The sequence below is a fragment of the Gastrolobium bilobum genome, unplaced genomic scaffold (genome assembly GCF_033153095.1).
Source record: "Gastrolobium bilobum isolate Gb01-03AN ecotype WA unplaced genomic scaffold, APGP_CSIRO_Gbil_v1 utg24368, whole genome shotgun sequence".
Classification (NCBI taxonomy): Eukaryota; Viridiplantae; Streptophyta; class Magnoliopsida; order Fabales; family Fabaceae; genus Gastrolobium; species Gastrolobium bilobum.
This window is the reverse complement of record NW_026895904.1, coordinates 1,298-24,483: the sequence shown is the minus strand read 5'-3', so window position 1 is coordinate 24,483 and position 23,186 is coordinate 1,298. Positions and strand designations below refer to the sequence as shown.

General features: G+C 36.5%; 1 protein-coding gene across 1 annotated transcript in view; it reads right to left on the bottom strand.

Moving 5' to 3' along the window:
- The window catches only part of LOC133296763 (RGS1-HXK1-interacting protein 1), a 63,663-nt gene extending 52,725 nt beyond the window's left edge, over window positions 1-10,938 (bottom strand). The window contains exons 1-4 of the mRNA XM_061495818.1: window positions 10,615-10,938; window positions 10,252-10,318; window positions 10,075-10,152; window positions 8,976-9,028 (exon numbers count right to left, since the gene is read on the bottom strand). Coding sequence (XP_061351802.1) covers window positions 8,976-9,028; window positions 10,075-10,152; window positions 10,252-10,318; window positions 10,615-10,851 — 435 coding nt within the window. The 5' untranslated portion in view covers window positions 10,852-10,938. The remainder of the gene's footprint in view (window positions 1-8,975; window positions 9,029-10,074; window positions 10,153-10,251; window positions 10,319-10,614) is intronic.
- Between the last annotated feature and the right edge of the window lie 12,248 nt (window positions 10,939-23,186).

The following is a 23,186-nucleotide window of genomic DNA, read 5'->3' as shown; positions in this document are numbered from 1 at the left end:
TGGGCGATGAGTCAGCAAGAGTCGAGTCGACAGGAGGCACAGTTTTGCGACGCTGATAGGTGAGAAGTGGACGGTCCTCAGGTATAGAAGCAATAGGTTGCTCATCTGGAATAGAAGCACCTGCAGCTGGCAAAGACAAGTCAAGAAAAGGGACAGGAAGGACATGATCAACCTGTGACATCTGAGATGGGATAGAATTAAAGGGTTGTTGATCAAGAAAAGTGACATCAGCGGAAACTAAGTAACGCTTAAGGTCGGGAGAATAACAACGATAACCCTTTTGAAGACGAGAATAACCAAGAAAGATACACTGAAAGGCTTTGGATGTTAACTTATCCTTACCAGGAGTGAGATCATGAACAAAACAAGTACAACCAAAGACATGGGGAGTTAGAGGATAAAGAGGAACATCTGGAAGCAATAGATTATGAGGAATGTCATTGTGGAGCACAGATGAAGGCATGCGATTGATGAGAAAACAAGAGATGAGTACAGCATCTGCCCAGAAGTGAAGGGGAACCTGCATATGAATAAGAAGGGTACGGGCAGTTTCAATGAGATGTCTGTTTTTACGTTCAGCCACCCCATTTTGTTGTGGAGTGTGAGGACAAGTAGTTTGATGTAAAGTACCTTGTGTGGCCAAGAAATTAGAAAAATCAATAGAAACATATTCCTTAGCATTATCACTACGTAGAATACGAATAGAAACACCAAATTGAGTATGGATCTCAGTAGAAAACTTTTTATAAATGGAAAATAGCTCGGAACGATTTTTCATTAAATAGGTCCAAGTGCAACGGGAAAAATCATCAATAAAGGTAACGAAATACCGAAAACCTAAGACAGACAAGGTACGACTTGGACCCCAAATATCTGAATGAACAAGAGAGAAAGGGGCATCAGCTCGTTTATTGACTCGACTGGCAAAAGAGGAGCGTGTATGCTTCCCTTGTTGACATGACACACAATCTAAAGACTGAAGACCGGACAAAAGAGGAACCATTTTCTGCAACTTTGAAAGACTTGGATGACCAAGGCGACTGTGGATAAGTTGTGGAGATTCTGTGAGAGAGCATGCTACTGAAGGACGAGGCACATCCAGATAATAAAGCCCTCGTGACTCACGACCCACTCCAATCATTTTCCCCGTACCCGGATCCTGCACAGAAACAGAATGGTTAGAGAAAGTAATGGTGCAAGTGAGGGAGTGCATCAACTTACTAATAGAAATTAAGTTATAAGGGATGCCAGGAATGTAATAGACAGATGTCAGGGCCAAGGTAGAGGTCGGACGAGCTTGTCCAATCCCACGAACTGGGGCTTTGGTTCCATCCGCAAGGGTAAAAGACGGTAAATGATCAGAATAAGTAAGAGATGTAAAGAGTTCCTTATTACCACAGAGATGATCGGTAGCACCGGAGTCAAATATCCAAGTGCCAAGTGATGTAGAATGAGAAACACAAGCAACAGGATTACCAGTATAAGGCTGAGAATGAGGAGAAGCCTTCCTGAGAGGGGTTTGGAGTGCAGCATAGTCTGAACCTGAACCAAATGATGCATTGTCTGACTGAGCTATATTTGCAACAATAGAAGGAGAGTTAACCTCCGAGAGATCAGGAGATGCTGCTGCCATTTAAAGATAAAATATAAAAGCCGTAAACGAAGGCAAACGATATCCAATCAAGAAGAACCACGCGTCTAAGGTCAGACCCACAGAGAAACAATCACAGATCCAGAAAGAGGAGGAGAAGGCGAGCTTCTCTGTCCAAGACCGGCCGGAAAAAGCCGCCGGAATAGTGCTCACGCGCCGGCAGAAGGTGGCGCGTGAAGCCCAAGCGCAAAGAAGACAGGTGGCGTGTGACGGCGCGTGGGAAATGCGTTGCTGACCGGACCACCACAGACCTGGTCGCCGGGAAGAGAGGGTCCTGATCGCGTGAAGTTTGGTCGGAAAAGTCGCCGGAAAAAGTCTCCGGTTGCCTGAACAGTGATTCTGACGGCGGGCGGTGGTTCTGGTGGCCGTCGGAGGTGCTGACACGTTTGGAAAAATCACTCAGAGGCTGTTTACAGCCCTAGAAGGCTTGCCGGAAGGACGCACGGCAAGAAAGAGGACTCCTAAGCAGTGGGCTTAGGTTTTAAAGCAAAAAACAAGGTTTCTAAGCGGAAGCGAGGGTTCCCAGAACGAAAGAGCTCTGATACCAACTTGAATATAAAATAATAGAAGAATAATATGTTGTGTATTGATCTGTGTCAAGGAGTTACAATATATAGAGACCCTAATGGGCTTAAGTGTAAGGCCCAAACCTAATCCAAACCTAATCCTAATACAGTCAGAATACAGTCAGACTATTTACGGATAAGACAGAATCCAATCATATCTAATCAAATCTAATCATATCATATCTAATATTCTAACAGTAATATTACTATTACTGGAGGGGGTTGTGTCACAATCACTCAAAGGACCATTTAGAGTATTAGGCTCACAGACTGAGGGACTAGTATCTTCAATACTTACTGTAGGTTCAAAAAGCAGTTGTTATTGGATTAGTTTGGGATTTCTTCTCCTCTAATACACCAATTTTGGTATACCGAGCCTTTAATTGATTGACTATAGATGTTCCAGTGAGGTACTAGGTAAAGTTGCTAGTTACTTTGCATTATGCCAAGTAGAAATAGATCCTGGAGCTAATTCAAGGACTGACTCAAGCAAAGGAAAATGAGACTTGTACTAAAAGGACTTAGGAGACAACTTCAAGAATGCTCCCCTCTTGAGGATGAGACAAGGACTTATCTTCATGAAAGGTAACTTCAATGAATGATAGCATTGTATCACTTCTTATCAAGGGCATAGTCAATCACGAATTGAACAATTGGAGGATAGTTTGATGCAGTGCTATTTATGAACATGAACAAAGGCAACACACACAAAAACTCAATATAGAAGGCTCTACATCATAGGAACAGATGGAAAAAACAAAATCATTTGATGTGGCATCGGACTTACATTGCCAAGGATACAAGAAGTTAAAACAACTTCACCAAAAGTTGGGAACAAATGTCTATAACCCTATATTGACTTCAAAGAGATCAAAAATTCATTATACGACACCATTCTACTAAGGATTGTCAACACATGTGAACTCATGAATAAGCCCTTTGTCGTTAACAAATTGTGAGTCGTTGGTTGACGAATTCAATACCATTATCATAACACAATCTTTGAAATTTTCCCAAAAATCTATCTAAACTATGTGAGGGAATTGGATTAAAAGTTATGGCAAGTAAGACTTGTATTTAAAAAAATTAAAAATTAAAAAAAAAATCACGTTACCCGAGTATAACCATCAATATATGATACAAGTCATTTAGCATCACAGACATAAGTCATTTTTGCAAGTCCTTAAACATCATAGTGATGAGACTTGTAACATCCCGAGCGCTGACGAGGGCATGGGGTAGATATTCCTTTGGCACGTGGACCAAGCTATACCACCAATTCAAATAAAGCCCAGGAGTCCAGCCTGCTAAGGTGGGAGGGGTTGTGACAGTAAAAAAGGCTCCTGGAAGGCTTCCAACAGGAGGGGTACATGAATGAAACGAATCAATACCCGAACAAGAGGGATCCAGAGGCTGTGCAGATATGAGATTGTACAGTTGAGGATAGCTTAAAGGAATTAATAGGTACTACCTATACTGAAGAAATCTTAAAATAAGAACTTAAGAAAAAGAGAGAGATAGCACACACAAAAAGGCTGTATTTTTCATTGCACATATTTAGTTCTACACCAGAATATTTATACAAGAAGAGTCTTAAATACTATAAGTCTATAACAGCTAATCTGCCAACTAACAACTAACACAATAATAAATGCAAAATCTGACAGCTAGGCTGAATATAGCTTCCTAGAGAAGTGCATGAGAAAGTGGCAGACAACTAGGTTGATTATGTTGACTTTAATAGTGCTGGATAACAACACTCCCCCTCAAGTTGAGCTGTATAGAAGGTCTCAAATGGGAAAACCAATCCTGAAAATGGATTCAGAACGAAAAATTGAGTGGTTATGTGACGTGAGCTGTCGAACTCACTCAAATTAATCAGGTTTGTAAAAATAAATATTTGTAATAAAGTGGGAAACCTGAATCGTATCTCAAGATATTTGCAAGGATCTTAATCGACCAATTAAAAACAAGAAGTAAAAGAGGGGTTTGTGTGATTAAAAATAGAAAGTAAAAACAAGGATTTAAAAACTGACAGAGCAATTATGGGATAATTGACCTCTAGGGAAGTTTCTCAGGAAGTAGGTGAGTGAGGACAAAGCACGCTGAGAAGTCTAGTGTTGGTTTGTAGGTTCAGTCATTGATCCTACAAGCGGTCAGGCATTACAAGTAGCATCAGAGCAAAGCCTTTCTCCTAATACGGTGTGGTTCGAGGACGAATCAGGCAGAAGCTGGTGGGTATGTAATATCCTGAGCGCTGACGAAGGCAAAGGGTAGATATTCCTTCGGCACGTGAGTCGGGTTGTACCACCAGTCCAGATAATGCCCATTGTCTGGAGTCCATCTCGCTAAGGTAGGAGGGGTTGTCACAATGAAAAATGCTCTTGGTAGGCTTCTAGTGGGAGGGGTACATGAAAGAATCGAATCAACACCCGAACGAGAGGGATTCAGAGACTGTGCACGTATAAGATTGTGCAGTTGAGGATAACTTAAAGGAATTAATAGTACTACCTATACTAACAAGATGAATCTACTTTTCGGTAGCTCATAACTTAAGAACTCCATAGTTAAGCATGCTTGACTTGGAGCAATGTTGAGATGGATGACCTCCTGAAAAGTTTCTCAAGAAGTGTGTGGGTGAGGACAAAGCCCGCTGAGAAGTCTAATGTTAGTTTGTGGGAACAATCATTGATCCTACAAGCGGCCAGGCATCACAAGACCAAATGATTCAACCTTTTTTATTAAGTTTGGCAAAAAACATACATGGTTGTATTTTGCAAACTCAAACATGAAACGTCACACTAAAACAACTCCAGAAACGCACACAAAAATATAAGACAACAACATAGTTCTAAGAATATCAAAAGGAAGATGTTACAGATGCTTTTTTTGCAACCAAATCATAATGGTAAAAGATTCATTAGTGCACTTATGACCACACATCAACAACCGCTTATTGGTACCACCTTTAGTATTCCAATAGAGGAGATAGTACAACCCGCCTTGTTCCTTAGCAACTCCAATTGTCCTCAGTGTGGTGAGATCCTAAATGACATTACGTAGAAAAGAATGTCTCGAAAAATTCTATGAGTGGAAATAAAATTGGTGGAGTTTGTGCATATAAAGCAAATTTTTCAGGCATAAGAAGGTTTAGAGTTGAATCTTACCAGAACTCACAACTAACATATGAGATCCATCAGCTATGGTTATAGTATGAGCACTAGAGGTGGGTTGATGATTGGCCCTTGGAACCTTTTAGGAAAGTCTGCCAAGGTAAAAGGAAGGCCCAACAAGGGAATAAAGCTACTAACATCAGTAAGGCAATTCTGTGAGAAGGAGGGGAGTTGTTAGAAAAGATGAGACTTAGCAAGCTATAAAGAGAGAAGGTGTTTTGGAATACGTGAAGAGGGGAGTGGATATAACGTGTGGAAGTTGAGGGAAAAAGGCATGCATTCTGTGAATATTGAGAATAGACGTTAGGAATGGGGATTCTCAACAAATGGGTGTAAGGAGACTCAGGGAGTGAGGTTTACGTGCTAGTTCTGTCATTTGTGTCTTAATTTCGTTGAGTATTTTATGTTAAGAACCTTGTATTGATTGGTAATATTGTCTCTGGAAATATACACCAGATGTGAAGTACCATTCTTGTTGGATTTTGATTGTCTTTAGTTTTTTTTTTTTTTTTTTCGAATTAAAAAATTAGTGCCATCAATTTGGTATCAAAGCTTTCTAGTTTCCTAGGAGCTTATGGTCTAGACGAGTATTGGAAAACAAATTAGAAAGTGTTGAGTTGCGTACAGAATGTCTAGAGAACAGATTAGGGGGTGTAGAAGAATTTGTATGTCAACTGCGAGAGATGATTTTGGAATTCATTGGCCAAGTGGGCCAAAGAGATTCAGGATCAAGCACGGGTAACCACAATGGACAGCATGGGGATGACCAAGGTAGTTAAAATCGGGATTTTACCTAAAATCGGAAGGGGAATGAAAAATCGTAAAACGTAAAATCGTAATACAAAACGTAGATTTTACCTACACTTAAAAATTTTATATATATATATATATATATATATATATATATATTAAGAAACATTGAAAATTATTTTAAAAAAAGCTTGATCACTACATTTGTCTCAAAGGAAAGCAGAACGTTAGAAACTCATTCATAAAATTTTGAGCAATCAAAATTTATATCCACCAACTAATGTTAATATGTAACATACTGAACACTAGAAGGTTCAATCCAACAAAACACCAAGATATTATACTTACTTATTTTGCATAACAAATAAAAATTATAGGCATGGTGCATAAAAGTGGAAATGTAAGGAAAATTAAAAAAAAAAAATTAAAAACAATGTCAACTGCACCAAATCAAATATGAAGAAATAGCTTTCCATGGTTACAATACCATGTGGAACCCATTTTGACTGCTAGAAAGCTACGTCCCTCGTGTGCTAAATAGCGTTAACAAAACAGAGTTAGTGGTGATAGGATTGGAGTCGGTGGATTGAATACAATAATATAATTTAAACTACTGATAGGGTCCCATATTTCCACACTCTACAAAAACAGATTTCAACCAAAAATTATTAGAAAAACGATGTGTGACTAATCGGCGAACAGAAATGCAAATCTGGGTGAATAGCGCCAAATCGGGTTGGGGCTTCGAAGAAACTAGCTCTGACGAACAGTTTCGGTGAGAGAAAATCAGCTTAGTGGTAGCGAAAATGGCAGCTCGGGAAAATCAGCTTAGTTACGATGAAAATGGCAGCTTGAATCACTGGCAAACCAATGACAGCTTGAAATCGTTGAAGATGAGGTTGTGGTTTCAACCAGATATGGAGCGAAACTGAGTTTTGAAGAAGGCTCTGTTTGCTGTCGAACAAATTAGCTAACTTTAGGGAGGAAAAAAAGGACAGATTGAGATTTCAGAAACAAACAATTTGCTGCTTTAAAATCGGTCAGTGTTTTAAAAACGTAGAGATTTTACGATTTTACGTTTTAAGAAGACGATTTTAGCGATTTTAGTTGAAAAACGATTTTACGTGTAATCCAAATCGATTTGGCAAAAAAAAAAATCGTTAAAATCCCGATTTTACGTTTTAAATCTAGATTTTAGCTACCATGGGGATGACAAAAGGGACAGAGTCACATGTACAATGTTGAATGAACGAGAAGAAGAAAGAATGAGGAGAGTTGAAGTACCATATTTCATATCCGGGCAGAGCGATATTTCAGGAGGAATAGAATCCCTGCAGAGGAGGAATTTGAGACAGCGGCTATATGTCTGGAAGGCAAGGCTTTCAATTGGTTCCAGTGGTGGGAGCCCAGAAATCCAAAAATTGATTGGAAGTCTTTCGAACGATGATTCTTCAGAGGTTCCACATTTCGTCTTTTAGAAATCCATTTGAAGCCTTGATGAGCTTAAGGCAAACTGGAACCATGACGGAATACAGAGAGCAATTCAAAGTGTTATCTGTTCCCCTTAGACAAGCAAATGAGGGAATGATGCAGGCGGCATTCTTATTGGGCATGATCCGGACTGAAATCAGGTTGCACTTCCCCAACGACCTTGCTTAGATGATGATGATGCTAGAACAAAGGGTGGAGGAAAGAGAGAACGTATTAGGCCGAGTTAGGTCAATAATGGGAAGAAATGGGCCTGGATCTAGGGTCTCTAGTAGACAATTAGCATAACCAAGATTTGCGCTCTAGGTCTAAATGAACTAACCAAGGGCCAATCTAGAGAGAAAGGGTCACGACAAGCTGTTTGGGAATGACAGTGGTGGCAATAGTGGTGCATGAATCTAATGTGTAATGAGTGGTGTTTAGGGAATGGACAACCAAGGGAACTGCAGATCGACTGGTGGATTCACTGGATAGAGATATAGCAGTGGTGGCCAGCAGCACAAGGGAGATGAAGGCACTATCTCAAGCACAATGAAGGTGCAAAATAAGAAGTGGTCGGCTGTAATGAAGGTGGCCGCTACAAGGCTATGATGAAGACAAGCTAAAATTTACAAACGCAGAGTCTCCTAGAACGGGGGCTCTGAAAGTATATCAGTATCAAGCATAAATACTTATTGAACTAATGGTGTACCCAATAGTTCAATAACATTCATCCATATTACAAGTCCCAAGACATAAGATGAATGAACCATATTACTTTCATCAAGAGATTAATATTTATAGTAATATTATGCTAGGTTGTACATTTGCAAATCAAAATTTTAAGGTCTCACATAAAAAGGAAAAAATCTGTATGGTCTCCATATAATGAAAGGCAGAAATTTATAAGATTCATCTGTATTACAAGTAAGAACTCATAGGATGTTTGCACCATATTCAGTTCAATCAAGAGATTAATATTCATAGTATATTTTGTAAGGTTGTGCATTAGCAAATCAAAGTTCTTAGTTCTCTACTATTTCTGCATAAAAAGGAAAAAAAGCTGCATGGTCTCCAATTATGAAAAGTGCAATCAAATTATGTTCATTCTATTATCTCTATCCTCTTTCCTTCTTGTTTTCCGGATTGTGTGACATTTTATGGCTGCCTCCATAACACGAGCTCACACAACAAATTTTGAACTTATACTAACCAGCATTTATTCATATGAGACATTGCTTCTAACAAAGTATAAAATGAGATATCTTGAACATATTCTTTTCTGATACATATACAGTTCATGATTAAATTAACTTAGTTCATGATACATATTTTTAAGTCGACAGATATAATTAGGTTATTACTCACCTCTTCACTAACAAAAAAACGCAAAGTGTTGTAGTACAAGATCCGACGAGGCCCTACAAGTTAACCAAATGTGAAGAATCTGTTAATTAATAATGAATTGAACATATAGAACAAGATCAATAACATTGCCTCTGATAACATAAGTAGCAGTAAAATATGTTACATATATACTATCAGCAGTTTACTGCATTCAACAAAGAAACGAAGATTTACGGATAGGCCACTACGTAAAATCAACGATCTGCATAAACTCAACTATGGCCATTCAATGAAAATGAGATTCAGTAACAAAATACATATATAATATCTTTTACACATAGTTACCAATCTTGGATAGCATGTAGAGGTATAGCCACTACAATGAAGTCTATATAAATGTTACACTAAATTATACTACACATATAAATGAAGACATAATTAATAATCAAACGTTAATAACAGCAAAATTGCAAATTGAACAGAACAGAGTGAGAAAGTGCAAATTGAAGTACTGAATAGAGGCCGTGGCCGAAATAGGGTAACAATGTAACTGAACAAAGGCAGTGGTTGTAACAGTGGAACAAAGTGTAAACCGAGGTGTTATTGCGGAACCAAGATGGAGCAATGCCCGGAAAACCTTCTACGATGGTGGAATTTCCAAAACAGACAAAAGAGAGAGTAGGCGAGAGACAGAGAGAGTGTGCAGTGAGTTACCAAATGCGAGATAGCTCAATAGGGTTTTGTGAGAAAATGGTTGTAACGGTAACATATAAGATTAAAGGCGGTGAAACTTGGATTTTGGCCCTAAAATTTATGCAAGGACAATGCAAACACTGGAGCAGAGAGGGGTTTTTATCCTACCCTCGAAGGAGTAACACTATAGCCCGCTATTTCCCACTATTTGAACGCTATTGTGGTGGCTATACAAAATGGTAGAGTAGAAGTTTCACAATTGCAGGAGGGGGCCGCTACGCTACACCACAATAGCGATGCTATTGATAACTATGTGTATACAACAATACATTCCACTCGAAGAATGATATACCAAATGCAACACTTAAAGTTTTAAACATTAAAACAAATCATATTCCATTTTAAAAAAATAAGCATATAATCTTACTTTTAAATACCAAAAGCCCCAAGGCAGCAGTGGCCCCACATGCAATCACAGGATGTGAAGCTGCAACAAGTACACCCTCTGCAATGGAAAATTATACATAAAAATCTAAACATTAGAAACTTAATAAATTGGAAAACGAGGATCCTGTCTCCAGAAAATAAACCACAAAATACAAACCTTTGATCTTTCCAAACAAATGATCCTCGTAAGAATTGTACTGAGACTTAAGATCATCCAAAGAATGCTACACTCAACAGAAATAAAAAAGGATAACAGTTTCATTAGTTAGCTTGACAATGCACATAGGACGCCCCGTCAAAACGGACAAAAAAGCTTCAACCCGTTTCAATTATTGGAAGAAAGTGTTTAACACTTCTTGAAGAAATAATAGAACAAACCAACAGAATGCGTGATGTAATTGAATTAGATCATGGCAAATCAAATGTCTAAATGGTTCGTTCATTGTATTCTCTTTCCTAGTTATTTACTTTTTTGAAAAATTTCTCGTGAAACAGACAGAAAAAGAAAACGAGACTTTACCAAGGTGTGATGGAAATGAGCGGAAGAAATCGAACGAATTTGAGAAAAACGGGATTTTGAAGCGTCAATTGCAGATTCGACGGCATCGTCGAAGGCTTTCTGGTAGAGCAGGGCTTGCCCAACAACGTAATCAATAAACGGCGTTGTTTCATCTAGGGTTTGAGGATTGCTGATTGTGGAGTTGTTGCCAGGTGCCGGGGGTACCTCAGATTCCAATGATTCCGCTACCGTCGCCATTGGTTTACTTCACTCCCAAATGCAGCTTCTGTGCTTTGGGAAGGAGCTGTGGCTCATTTTCTCGGCTTTTTTAACCCATGTGCCCCATTTTTATGCTATTTAAAAGTTCGATCTTTTACTAAGTGAATGTTTGGTTGCATAGCATAGAAGCTGATTCATGATTCAGCTCATTGAATTTTAATACTACTGGTATTATATAAAATAATATATTATAGAAGATAGGGGTGACAATATGGGTTGAACCTTGCGAGTCAACCCGCCAAAACAGGGTAAGTTGGGTTGAGATTTTCAACCCACCAACTCACTTCAACCCGCCCCGCCTAGAAATGGGTCAAAACAGGTTCAACTCGCCGCGGAGCGGGTTGACCCGCCAGGTTATAATTTTTTTTTTTTTAACAATTAGGTAGTATTTCATTAGTCCTTAAATTTTTGTGATATTCAAAAATTTTTTTATCTTAGTACTTCCTAGAAAAAAATAAAGAATAACAATTTTATTTATGACAAATGTTATCTATATATAAATTCCTAAAGAATGTTTGACAAATATTAATATACATTTAAGATTGAGACTAAAAAAATAAAGAGAAGTGTGAAATAAAATAAAATAATATTAGAAAAATTCATAATATATAATTTATTTTTGAATTTTAATTAATTTTTTTTAATTGGCGGATTGGTGGGTTGACCAGCCAACCCACCATAAAACGGGGTGGGTTCATTTTTTCAACCCATATTTTTTGGCGGGTCAACCTGCGCCCGCCCCGTTTTTGGCGGATTGGTAGCGGGGCGGGGCGGGTCAACCCAAATTGTCACCCCTAATATAAGATAATATTATCTAGTTTTTGGTGATGCACTGTATAATACTATATAGTATAAAAATAAATATTTTTAATAAAAATATCTTTTAATAAAGAATTTATATAATTCTTCAAAAAATGTCATATGATGTTAATTTTTATAAAAATTTATTGATTAGTGTGTTCAAAACATAAATTAATTTTTATAAAAATAAAAATATTCAATATTTTAAATCAATATATTAATTTTTATTTTAATATTAATAATATATTAATTTTTGAGAATTGCACTGGTCAACGATGTTAAAAACTAATTTTTTATCAGCCTTATCCCTCCCCCTTAGGCCGGATTAAGTTATACATCATTTTGATACATTAAAAAATTCTGCTGTATAAGCTTATACTATACGATGGTCACACCAAACAACTGAAAATGTCATAACGTATAGTATAAGCTTATACTATCAAGCCTTAAACGTCACACCAAACATGCCCTAAAACTTATCATCAATCTGTTTCTTTCTGTTTGAGTGTTAATTGATTACATCATTTAAATTTATTCTAAAAGGTCATAATTTTTTGCTGCTAATTTTTTTATTCCACTTAATTTTTTAAAATCCACACGCTAAAATAATTTTTTTAATATTGGAAAGTAAAAATAAGAATAAAAATTAAATAATATCATCTCAAAGATAAAATATACTAAATGGGACACAAAGAAACATTTTTTGAAAAATAATTTTGAGTTCGTCTCAAAAAAATGTGGAATAAAAAAAATACTTGATTTGGGCATCCAAAGCCAAAGTTATGACTTTTTGAAATTTTTCAGCAAGTTTAGTGCCACATTAAGTCTTATGATACCACCAAATCCCTCCTCAAGTCCAATATTATGAGTATATGACTTTAAAAACTCGTTTAATCCAAAAAAAATTGTTGAAACAAAATTATAAGGCTCTGTTCACTGATATAATCAATTATCGTATACTGGTGTAATTAATTACATCAATTAATAGATTACATAGATATTGTAATCGGTTAAATGGGATTTTGGTGAAACAGAGACAAATTGATGTATAATTTTTTGATGAGGGCAAAGTAATAAATTTTTAATTTAATGAGCGGCAAAAAGGTCAAAAAGCCCATTTTCTCCCTCTTATTTGATAAATTGTCGTTTTATTTTATTTTTTTAAGTTATTATTTAGTCCCTTGTTGTAAGGGAAGCACATATAAAGTGAAATAGAACCTATTACACAGACATATTAGAATATGTTTCTGTAATACCTCGTGTCGACCCGATTTGTTAACATCAGAATGGTACTAAGCGCAGCTAATTAATCAAATCAATATTACTTGTGTTAGTATATGGATGTCCTAGAGACAATCTTTTGATTAGATTAGGACATATGTGGACCTTTTTATATTGTCGCAAATAAATAATAAGCACTATTTATCCTGTTTCATATTTTGTCTCGATATTATTGTTAATATATTATGAATAAACTGGATAAACCCCTTGGAATAGAACAGGTATTTCTTGAGTATCTGTGATGAGATCACGATTATGAGGATTCAAGGATACCGCACGTTTATTCCTAATTCTATGTTCCTAGTCTAGAGACACTGAGAATGGGGATTAGTGATCTCGGGTAAGACTAGCACGACTTATCTACTTGTATTTGGATACAAGGTAAAGACCTCATCTGCTACAGATATGGAGATATCTTAGCTAAAGTCGTGGGTGGACCTATAAGGGTATAACTCGTACTGAACAGACCCACAAAGAGACTTTATGAGGAAATCTCACGGAGAGTATCATTAGAGTAGTCTCTTTATATTTGGGTATGTCTTTCCTTAGACCAGAAGTTATTACTTAGACTGTATTCTAGAAGGCACGCTTTGACTGTATACCTGGTCTGCCTGAAATATGGAGACTCATAGGTACACTGTTGGGCTTGTCCTGAAAGAGCACAAGGCTAGGGTGATAAGCTGAAGGAATTCGTCAAATCTCTGTGAGAGATTAGGTTATCTGTAAACCGCAGAAATCGAGATGACATTTACAAGGACTCGGGATTATATGCATAGTAAAAGAGGTCATGAGATGATCTGCCGTTAGAGTCAGTAAATTGAAGATTCCCTATTTCGAATAAAGCTTACCCTAAACTGCAAGGGTTGATACGTTTCCTTACCCTAGGTTTAATGAGGAAGGTAACCGAGACGAAAGGAAATACATACGGCAACCAAATATGTGTAATAGGATGATTATGTCATTAACCTAACTAGCTCTAGGGCAACAAAGCATTGCTAGTGCTCTGTGTTGTCATTAGATGTATTGTGGGCTTGTTGGGCCCAAGCCCATTTATGTCAGTATGTTGGGCCTAATGGGTCACACACTAACACCTTATTGTCATGATAATATAGCATTAAAGGTATTGGGCCTAATAATGGTTGTTAGCATTAAATTAATTATCAAATATTTAAATTTTGAATTTTGAATTTGAAATTTGAATTTTGAAATTTCGATTTTGAATTTGAAATTTGAAATTCGAATTTTGAATTTTGAATTTTGAATTTTGAATTTTGAATTTGAATTTTGAAATTTGAATTTTGAATTTTGAAATTTGAATATTGAATTTAGAATTTAAATTTAGAATTTGAATGTTTGAACGTTTGAATTTGAATTTGAATTGGCTATGAAAAGTTGTTTCATAACAAAAGGATAAGGTAAGATCTTGTTAGAACAAATCCCAAGTATCAAGAGGAGATCTTTGAGCATCATCCAAGGCTGATTTGGGGCGCTGATTTTGGGGTCTTGTGATGGTCATAGGATCAACCAAATGAGCTCCAATCAGATTTGGTTTGTTGAGAGAATAAGTGAGTGAGTTGGTTCAAGTTTGAATGCAACTGCTCAACATATCTGGACTGTTTTGAGGCTGAATGGGGCGCACCATATGGCTGGCCATATAATGGTTGTTAAGTCAGATTTTTGTTGAGATATGCACTTGATATCATGAGGATATGATAGGAGGTTGTTGGCAAGATTTGATTTGCAACAACTCCACTCATTCCTCTCCTAGTGTGCGCTACATAGGGCTTATTTTTGAGTGAAGAAATCAGATTTTTATTCACTCATTCTCTCATCTCCTTTGGTCATCCATTTGTGAGATTTTTCTTAAGAGAGTTTTGAAAATTACCTAGCACTTTCTAAGGTAATTCCATGCGCCACTTTTGTGTTTTTCTTGCTGAAAATTCACTCAACTAAACACCTTGAAACCTTGCCTCCTACCTCTCCATTAGGAACGCCTAGCTTGCCTCCCTTGGTGTTCGTTGGTGGCCTTGAAGAAGAGTTCTTCCGTCTTGACAAAGGGTGGTGTGGATCAACATTAGAGGGCTTGTATCTTCAAGCCTCACCTTGATCATCTTCAAGTTTTGGAAAGAAAACAAGGTAACATCCATGTCCTAAAGCATGTTTCTTGATATGGTATGTGTAATTCCGCTTTGAAAATTTTGTTTTCATCCTCACATGCCTACGACCTTCAAGGCCATTTTCTTTCAACTTGCCCAACATGAATAAACGTGAATAATTACTTGCATGTAAAAACGTGAATAAACTTTTTCCTAAGGTTGAATCGATCATCAGAAGAAGAATTTATAATAATTACTTGCACAATAAGTTAGTTGCGCTCTATATTACTTGTTCTTCCAATTATCTTATTTTCAATTTCCATATATGATTATTTATATATTTCATGAACCTTATCTTACGATAAGACGTCCTTAAGCTTAATGCCTCCCTTTTAAAACATACAAGTCTTGATATTTATATTATCAAATTACATGCACACTTGTCATATTTGGCCATTCTTAGCACTCCATTACTTATTTTATACATTTCATACAATCATTCCTAATTCTTTCATTACCTACTCATTAAGTTAAACATGTGAATTCTAGGTACTTCACTTATGCATATTCATACATTTCTTAATACTCACATCATCGCATCTCAAAATATTTATACAAGTCATACATACCTAATTGATATTTCCTAGAAAATCACTGCATAGATTATTGTAACAACCCTTGTATGCATCAAAGAGTTTTACTATTAATCGTATTTGAGTCTTTAATTAGAGAATAAAAAGCATCTACAGTTCAAATATAAAATATATAGTGCAGATCGCTTACAATCGGAAACCTTAAACATATGCAAATCTCACCTTTCTGGCATTATTGCCATTTAATATAGTCCCTAAAGGTCCGTTTAGTATTATAAAATAATATGCAGCCTAACATGTGAGAAAAGTATCATTTGAGTACCTAGAGTCCTAGTTATAACTCTCTCTCATTTATGTTGTTAGAAAACAACAATAGACAGGGCCATGTACTCTTGTTTGTCGTAAGAACTCGTGTGTGCTCCGATTGGTTTGAAAATTAATAGGCAGTAACTAGAGAACAAAGCTTTCAGGAAGATTTGGAATCACTCAAATCGGAGGTCTGTGGAGCAACTTATGAATTTTTAAAGTAGGCTTTCTATGACCAAAAACGTGAGTGAAATCACTAAAATTCCTACAAACTTAATTGGTGAACGGTTAATCATAGGTGACTCTAAAAATTGAAATATTTTAATACATGCTAGGTAAAGACCTTATCTTTCGAATGCAACTAATATTTCAGTTACATTGGGTGCTGGAAATTCAGTTACCAATTTACTTCCCCTTTGTAATTTCCTTGATGTCGCCACTTGCACCTAGAACACATGCATGTGACACTTTCAATTCTTAGCCATAATATTTATTCTAGTGTCTTATATTTCAATTTTATTTTTTTTGGACACCAAATGAAAAAAAAACAAAGACAAAAAGAAACAAAATAAACTAAGCACAAAGCCTAGGCCAGTGAGTTCCCATGAAGTCACTCTGTAACCGATGCATGCACTCTTGAGAAGGAAGATCTAATAGCTGAACATTCCAAGAGAAGTTACTAGCATAAGCGGCTAGCCAATCGGCCACTGCATTCCCTTCACGATGGATATGAGAAATAGTAACATTCCAGCTGTTGAGCCATTTGAGAATCTCCTTCTATCCACATATTTCTGAAATCTTTACTCCAAGCTACCTCTAGACCAACCAATAAGGCCCATAATTATGCGTTCAAAGCTGTTCTACTTCCTAGATTCTTACAGAAACCAATAACCAGTTCATGAAATCTACTAAGTAGTAACAATGATTCTAGTATGTTGTAATTAAATTAATCCTACCCTAATTATATATGGAATTCGAATTCAAGACATGCATTCATATTCCTAATTGAAATTTAATTAACTTCCTAATTATGCGGGATGTTACACAACTTTTATTTATTACGCTTTATTATTGTCTTAAATGGTCGTGTAATAAAAAGGAAAAAGTTTACTCGCTTTTTTATAACTGAATTGCTGTGATTGTAACTGCGCTTAATATCATAATCAATGTTAACAATACCGGTGTACAACAGGTTGTTACACGTAACGGGGCAGAACACAAAGCATTGGATAGGTATGAATAGCTTGGAGAATCGCTTTAGAGAGAGTGACTCTACCTGTAAGAGATATGGAAGTGTGACTCCAAGAATTTAAACGAGTGTGAAAACGGTCCAAAATGTAAGAGAAAGTTGCCCTCCCAACCCTCTTATGATGAAGAGGGATTCCAATATATCTACCAAGATCGGTAGTCAAATAATAACCCAACTGACTGCTCAAATCTGTAGCTTTGGTAAGGCAAACATTCCGAGAAAAGAAGACACTAGTCTTATCATGATTAACCCGCTGGCCTGAGGATGCACAAAATAAATCCATCACATACTGGCCTCAGCAAAAAGCAGCAAATCATCTGCAAAAAATAAATGAGACTGGGGGAGCCCCCTTTTTAACAATAATCGGCTTCCAATTCTTCTTTTCCACGAACAAAGTAAAACGATGAGCTAGATGCTCCAGACACAAGACAAAGAGATAAAGGGGATAATCTAATCGGCTTCCAATTCTTCTTATACTCTTAATCGTTCCCAGTCTTTCATGATTACAAGATCAATTGTAGTGTTCTCTTCTAAAGCCGGAAAAAAGTACCTACTCTCCCATTATTTAGGCCAACCATCTTCAAGCTTATGACTTAACACGAATACAGAACACCTCTCAAAGCTATTAGACAATTAGATTCGGTTTCCACACTCTTTTCAATCTTCTCATGATACTTAGATCGAACATCTTCTAGGCGGTGTTAAATCAACATACCAGAATAGTCCCAAGCTAAACTAGGATCGCTACATGGTAACAGTAAACATGAAACAAAGCGTTAGATTATCATGCATGGCTATTTATCTATGCCCAATAAAAATGACATGCAATCTATCCCTATCCCTCATAAAAGAGAATATAACAACCTAAGAAGATTCTGATTAAGGTAGGAAGATAGGAAATATAAAGAGTGGAAAATAGATTCTTAAGGCTTACACTAATAAAAGACTCCTTATAATGTCAGTTTATGATGAGTCTCTGGCTTCATGAAATGTCTAATTCACACATGCAAGACCTTTTGATCTATATTGGCTTCAGTGTGGTTCTCCTAACGCTTTAGTCAACTAATACCTAAAACCATTGATGTCAAAAACTAGTCTAAAAATGTAAAAACGTAGAAACGGTAGAAAAGCAATATAAAAACGTGTTAAAACATAAGTAGAAACGGGTAAAAACGTAAAAACGGTATAAACGCAAGTTTTTATGTTTTTTTACCGTTTTTACTTAAATCAATTTTTAAAAAAAAAACCTATTTTCCATTTTTTTAAAATTCAATTTTCTCTTTTAATGTTTTTGAACTTATGTCTTATATAGTTATGTGACTTATATCTTTTACATATGTAGTTATTTATTAAATTTTGAGTTGTGAGTTATGTGATTTTTTTAACATGCATATATATATATATATATATATATATATATATATATATATATATAATTTTGTATCTTGATCTTAAGTAGTAAAACTTTACGTTTCATCTCATTTTTACGTTTTACGTTTCTACCATCTCCTTCCGTTTCTACGTAGAAACTCAATTTTGACTACATTGCCTGAAACAATTTGGTGATGATGATGGTTTGGAGGACTTCGATCATAGAGAGGAAGTGCTTGACCAAGGGACTTAAGGAAAGTGCTATTACTTGGTGCGGTTGCATGCAAAGGGAAAAGGATTTGAGTTGGAGATAATAGTGAGGGGGGAAAGGAGGGTCTCAGGCGAAGAGTACAAATAGAAAGACTTATGAGTGTAGTAAGAGATGCACAAAAATGAGGATGGGAAGAATAAAATGAGTGGGTAAAATTTCTCTCTTAACAAAAATAATAATAATCTAATTAAGCAATTAGTTCATGGACAGAAAATTAGATTACCTACCAATAAATGGCAATGTATAAATAAATAATTACTAAGTGAATAATGTAATCGTTAATTGACATTAATTCTCTTTACAAGTAAGATTCATATTTGGTGAAATTGGGATATCACAATTATCCTATACATACCATTATTACATTGGTCATTGTAACATCCCGAGTGCTGACAATTGTATGGTTAGTGGAAGAGCTAATGTACAATTGAATGTATGGTTAGTGGAAGAGCTAGCGTACTATCAGCGGGAGGGGTACATGAATGAATCGAATAACACCAGAAAGAGAGGGATTCCAGAGATTGTGTTGGTATAGGACAGCACAACTGAGGATAGCTTATAAGAATTAATTGGTACTACCTATACTAACAAGATGCATTTACTTTTCGGTAGCCCAGATCGGAAGAACTCCACAGTTAAGCGTGCTTGACTTGGAGCAATTCAGGGATGGGTGACCTCCTGAGAATTTTTCCCAGGGAGTGTGTGATAGACCCTTGGTTTACCATGTTTTTAGGCTTAATTATGATTGATATATGTTATGAATTGTATGGAAATTAGGGTTTTATGCCGTAAAGTTACAGTAATTGAATATCTTGCTAACATGTTGTCGTAATACTGATTTACAAGGGTTTTGACACATATTATGGCATTTGGAACCAAAGGAAGGCATCAAGTTAAGTTGAAGCTCAAGAAATCAAGATTCCAAGTGTGTACCAGTATTGTGCAATTGTGTACCCCTTTATCAATCACACATTACGCAAGTGCACGTGTCAACAAGTAATAAAGTGGATGTGTGAGTCCATATATCGTTCCCACGAAGAAAACTATAAAGTTGTGATCAATGTGAAGCAATCAAGGTAACAAAGATAATTTGGAAGAGGTTAATGACTAATTAAATAATAAAACTAATAATTAACTAAAAGAATGCAGTAATAAAATAGGTTTCCCAAGTATTAAAGATAGATTGGGATCAATTTCCCCATTATTGCAACTTCACCAGAATGTAGTAACCATGCTACAACAATTATCCATTCAGTAACCAGAACACTAATGCATGCAAGGGCTCTCACCAACTCTACATGTATACTAAGTCCCACATCTCTATGGCCAACATAGTTATGAATCATTAAGTGCAAGTTCCATTTGATTTTGTGGTGTGAATGATCTCTCTACCCACAATTAACTAATTAAATTAGTTAAACTATAATGCTTAATAACTGTCTGAGTTCACCTATATCTCTATAGCCCAAACCCTAATTATCTTGCAGCTCTCTCTCGATAAGTCAACAAGAATAAAGACAAAGTAAACACTTTATTAAACAACTAAAAGGACAATCATATAGCAAAGTTTAGGCAAACTGATTACATCACAATAAGGGTACTCTATCACCCAATCATAACAATTTAGCCCATACTTGGGTGGGAAGAAACAACAAAGAAAGAATAAGATTCCATTAAACTAAAGTAAAGAAAACAGGGACGTTGCTGTGGCAGTGCTCCCGCAGCTACCGTAGGCTCCACCACCATCAACCTTGCTTCAGCCGCCGGAATAGTGCAGGGATCCACCGGATTTGATGATCTCTTTACCAAACCCTAGCCTCAACCTTTGATTCCTTGGATCTCTCTCAACGAACCCTCAAATTCTCTCTAAGTGTTTCCCCCACTTTCTTTCTCTAGGATCTGATTGAATGTCTAAAGCATGTGTAGCGTTCCTAGCCTCCTTTTCTGTGTGTAGGGTTCGTTCCTTTATATACTTGATATTCTGGGCCTCCAACAACTCTTCAGGTACATGTAAATCTTCATTCAAATCTGTCGTGTGAGTGGATAAGGATGACACTCTGTTTTGCTGTAATGCTGACAGAGCATTCTTTCCTTATTGCTGCAGCGCTTGATTGAAGATTCTTTCCTTATTTGCTACAGCGCTGATTGAAGATACAACTGTGTTTTGCTACAGCGCTTATTGGAGATTCTTTCCTTATTTGCTGCAGCGCTGATTGAAGGTATAACTGTGTTTTGCTATAGCGCTGATTGGAGATTCTTTCCTTATTTGCTGCAGCGCTGATCAGGGACAGCGCATAATGCTACTGCATATCTCATCAGATTCTTTCCATTTCGTGTTTCAGGTCTGAATTTGGAAATGTAATCACTGATTTAATTAAGCTTTAATGGTGATCCTTTGAATGTTTTAAAGCGCGTAGCCAGCTCAGGACTTTGATTATACGTTCATAAACTTCTTCTAACTAATTGGGCTTGGATCCATAGCTTGCTGGTGATGATGCATTGCTGACCTCATCTGCACTGCTTTCCAATGCTACAACATTGACCTGCAGTAAAATAACAAATGCATTTAAATGTTTCCAATACGTCAATTTATATCCAAATACACATAATTAACATAATTCTCAATTAAATCATGAAATCATAGAATTCATGCATTAATCATATAAAATCAAGAGAATTATATGTAATCATAGCACCAAAACATCACAATTAAGCCAAAATATAACTCTCTTTTGGAGAGTTATCACACTCCAAATTCAAAACGTTGCTCGTCCTCGAGCAACAAAACACTCCTCAGACTTAACATTCATTAACTCAGTAACTCCTGTATCAAAGACTTTTGTTGAGATTTTCCATATTACAGCAGCATTGCTATAACATTGTGCAGTTGATTGTTGATCTTCAGCCATCATCCTTACTTCAACTTCAGTATTCCTTGTTGGCTTCATCTTCCCAGGGATTCATAGCTTTTGGATGATTCAGTGTGTGTGTGTGTTAGGAGCTTGCTTCTCAGGTTGATCCATCTTGGAACTTTAAACTAAAAACCATCAGGTCTAGTTGCTTGATTCATGCTCTGTCAGGATTGAATCCACATCCGTGTGCACAAGATTTGAAGGAACGAGTGTCCACCTTGCATTTTTAGCTTTGCCTTCCTTTTTTTTTCTAGTGCTTTTGCACTTAGTCTATTTTTTAGGTTTTCCCCTCTTTTCTTTTTTGTTTGACTCTATTTTCTTGTGGAAGAATTCTTTGTGCATTGACACTTTGTAACTTGGCTTCTTTCACCCTTATAGCCCTCAAATCTGTTTCATGTGATGGGATTCAAACTTAACAAATTGTTGAACCCTAAACCCTCTTCCGCTATTCATTCCTTAATTTCTCTTCCCTTGAATTGATCCTTGTGCTTGAATGGTTCATCCATTGGCCTTTCACCCTGAGTTGGTTCTGCTTTTCAAGTCTGACTTGGGTTTTCATTTAGACTTTGGCTTTAAACCACTGACTTTCATGCTTACCCAGTGCTGTAGCAATCCTGTAACAATACATATCATAACATAATAGACAGTGATACAACAATACTTCATCAATGCTATGCTAAGTCCTTTAGCATTCTTAACTCAGCATCAATACTGAGTTTGCTTCTTAAGTCCCTTATTTTCCTTTTATGTTTTGCCTAACTTCTTTTTTTTGAAATAGAAACAAACTAAAATAAAACAAAAATTTAAACCTACGTAGCATACAGATTCCTTACTAACATTCTCCAGTAGGTACAAAAAGATATAGACAAGAAAGGAACAAGACAACTTGGTTTATCATTGAATTTTTAGAATGGTGAGTCCTTTTGTTGTTGGGACTCCAAACTCAATTTCTTGAACAGGGTTCTTGCAAAAATGCTTTGGGGGACTCCAAACTCAGCTTTTTGTTGAGTGCTTTCAGTATTTCATTCAGGAATTAAACTTGACTTTCTTCCCCTCAGCACCTTATTCCGTCTGCCGCGGCGATGACGTAGCAGTGTTGTAGCAATGCTGCAGCAGTGGAACCTTAATTGCCCATAAATTGCAGCTACATCAACAAAAATAATGAGTGTAGAATCTGTTTGCTCATTTATCCTAATCTAAAAATTGAAATTCAGAAATTTAAATGCAATAAAACTAAAGAAAAGTATAGAAACTTCCTAATTGATTTGGGCTGCCTCCCAAAAGCGCTTGTTTTATAGTCTTCAGCCTGACTTTGATTGATAATCAAGGTGGCTTGAAACAGGAAGAAGAACAACTTTGAATCCTTGGTCAAAATTTTCTCGCATGTAGCCTCCTCCTTCATCTTGACCTTGGGATTGTCCTTATCTTGGTCTC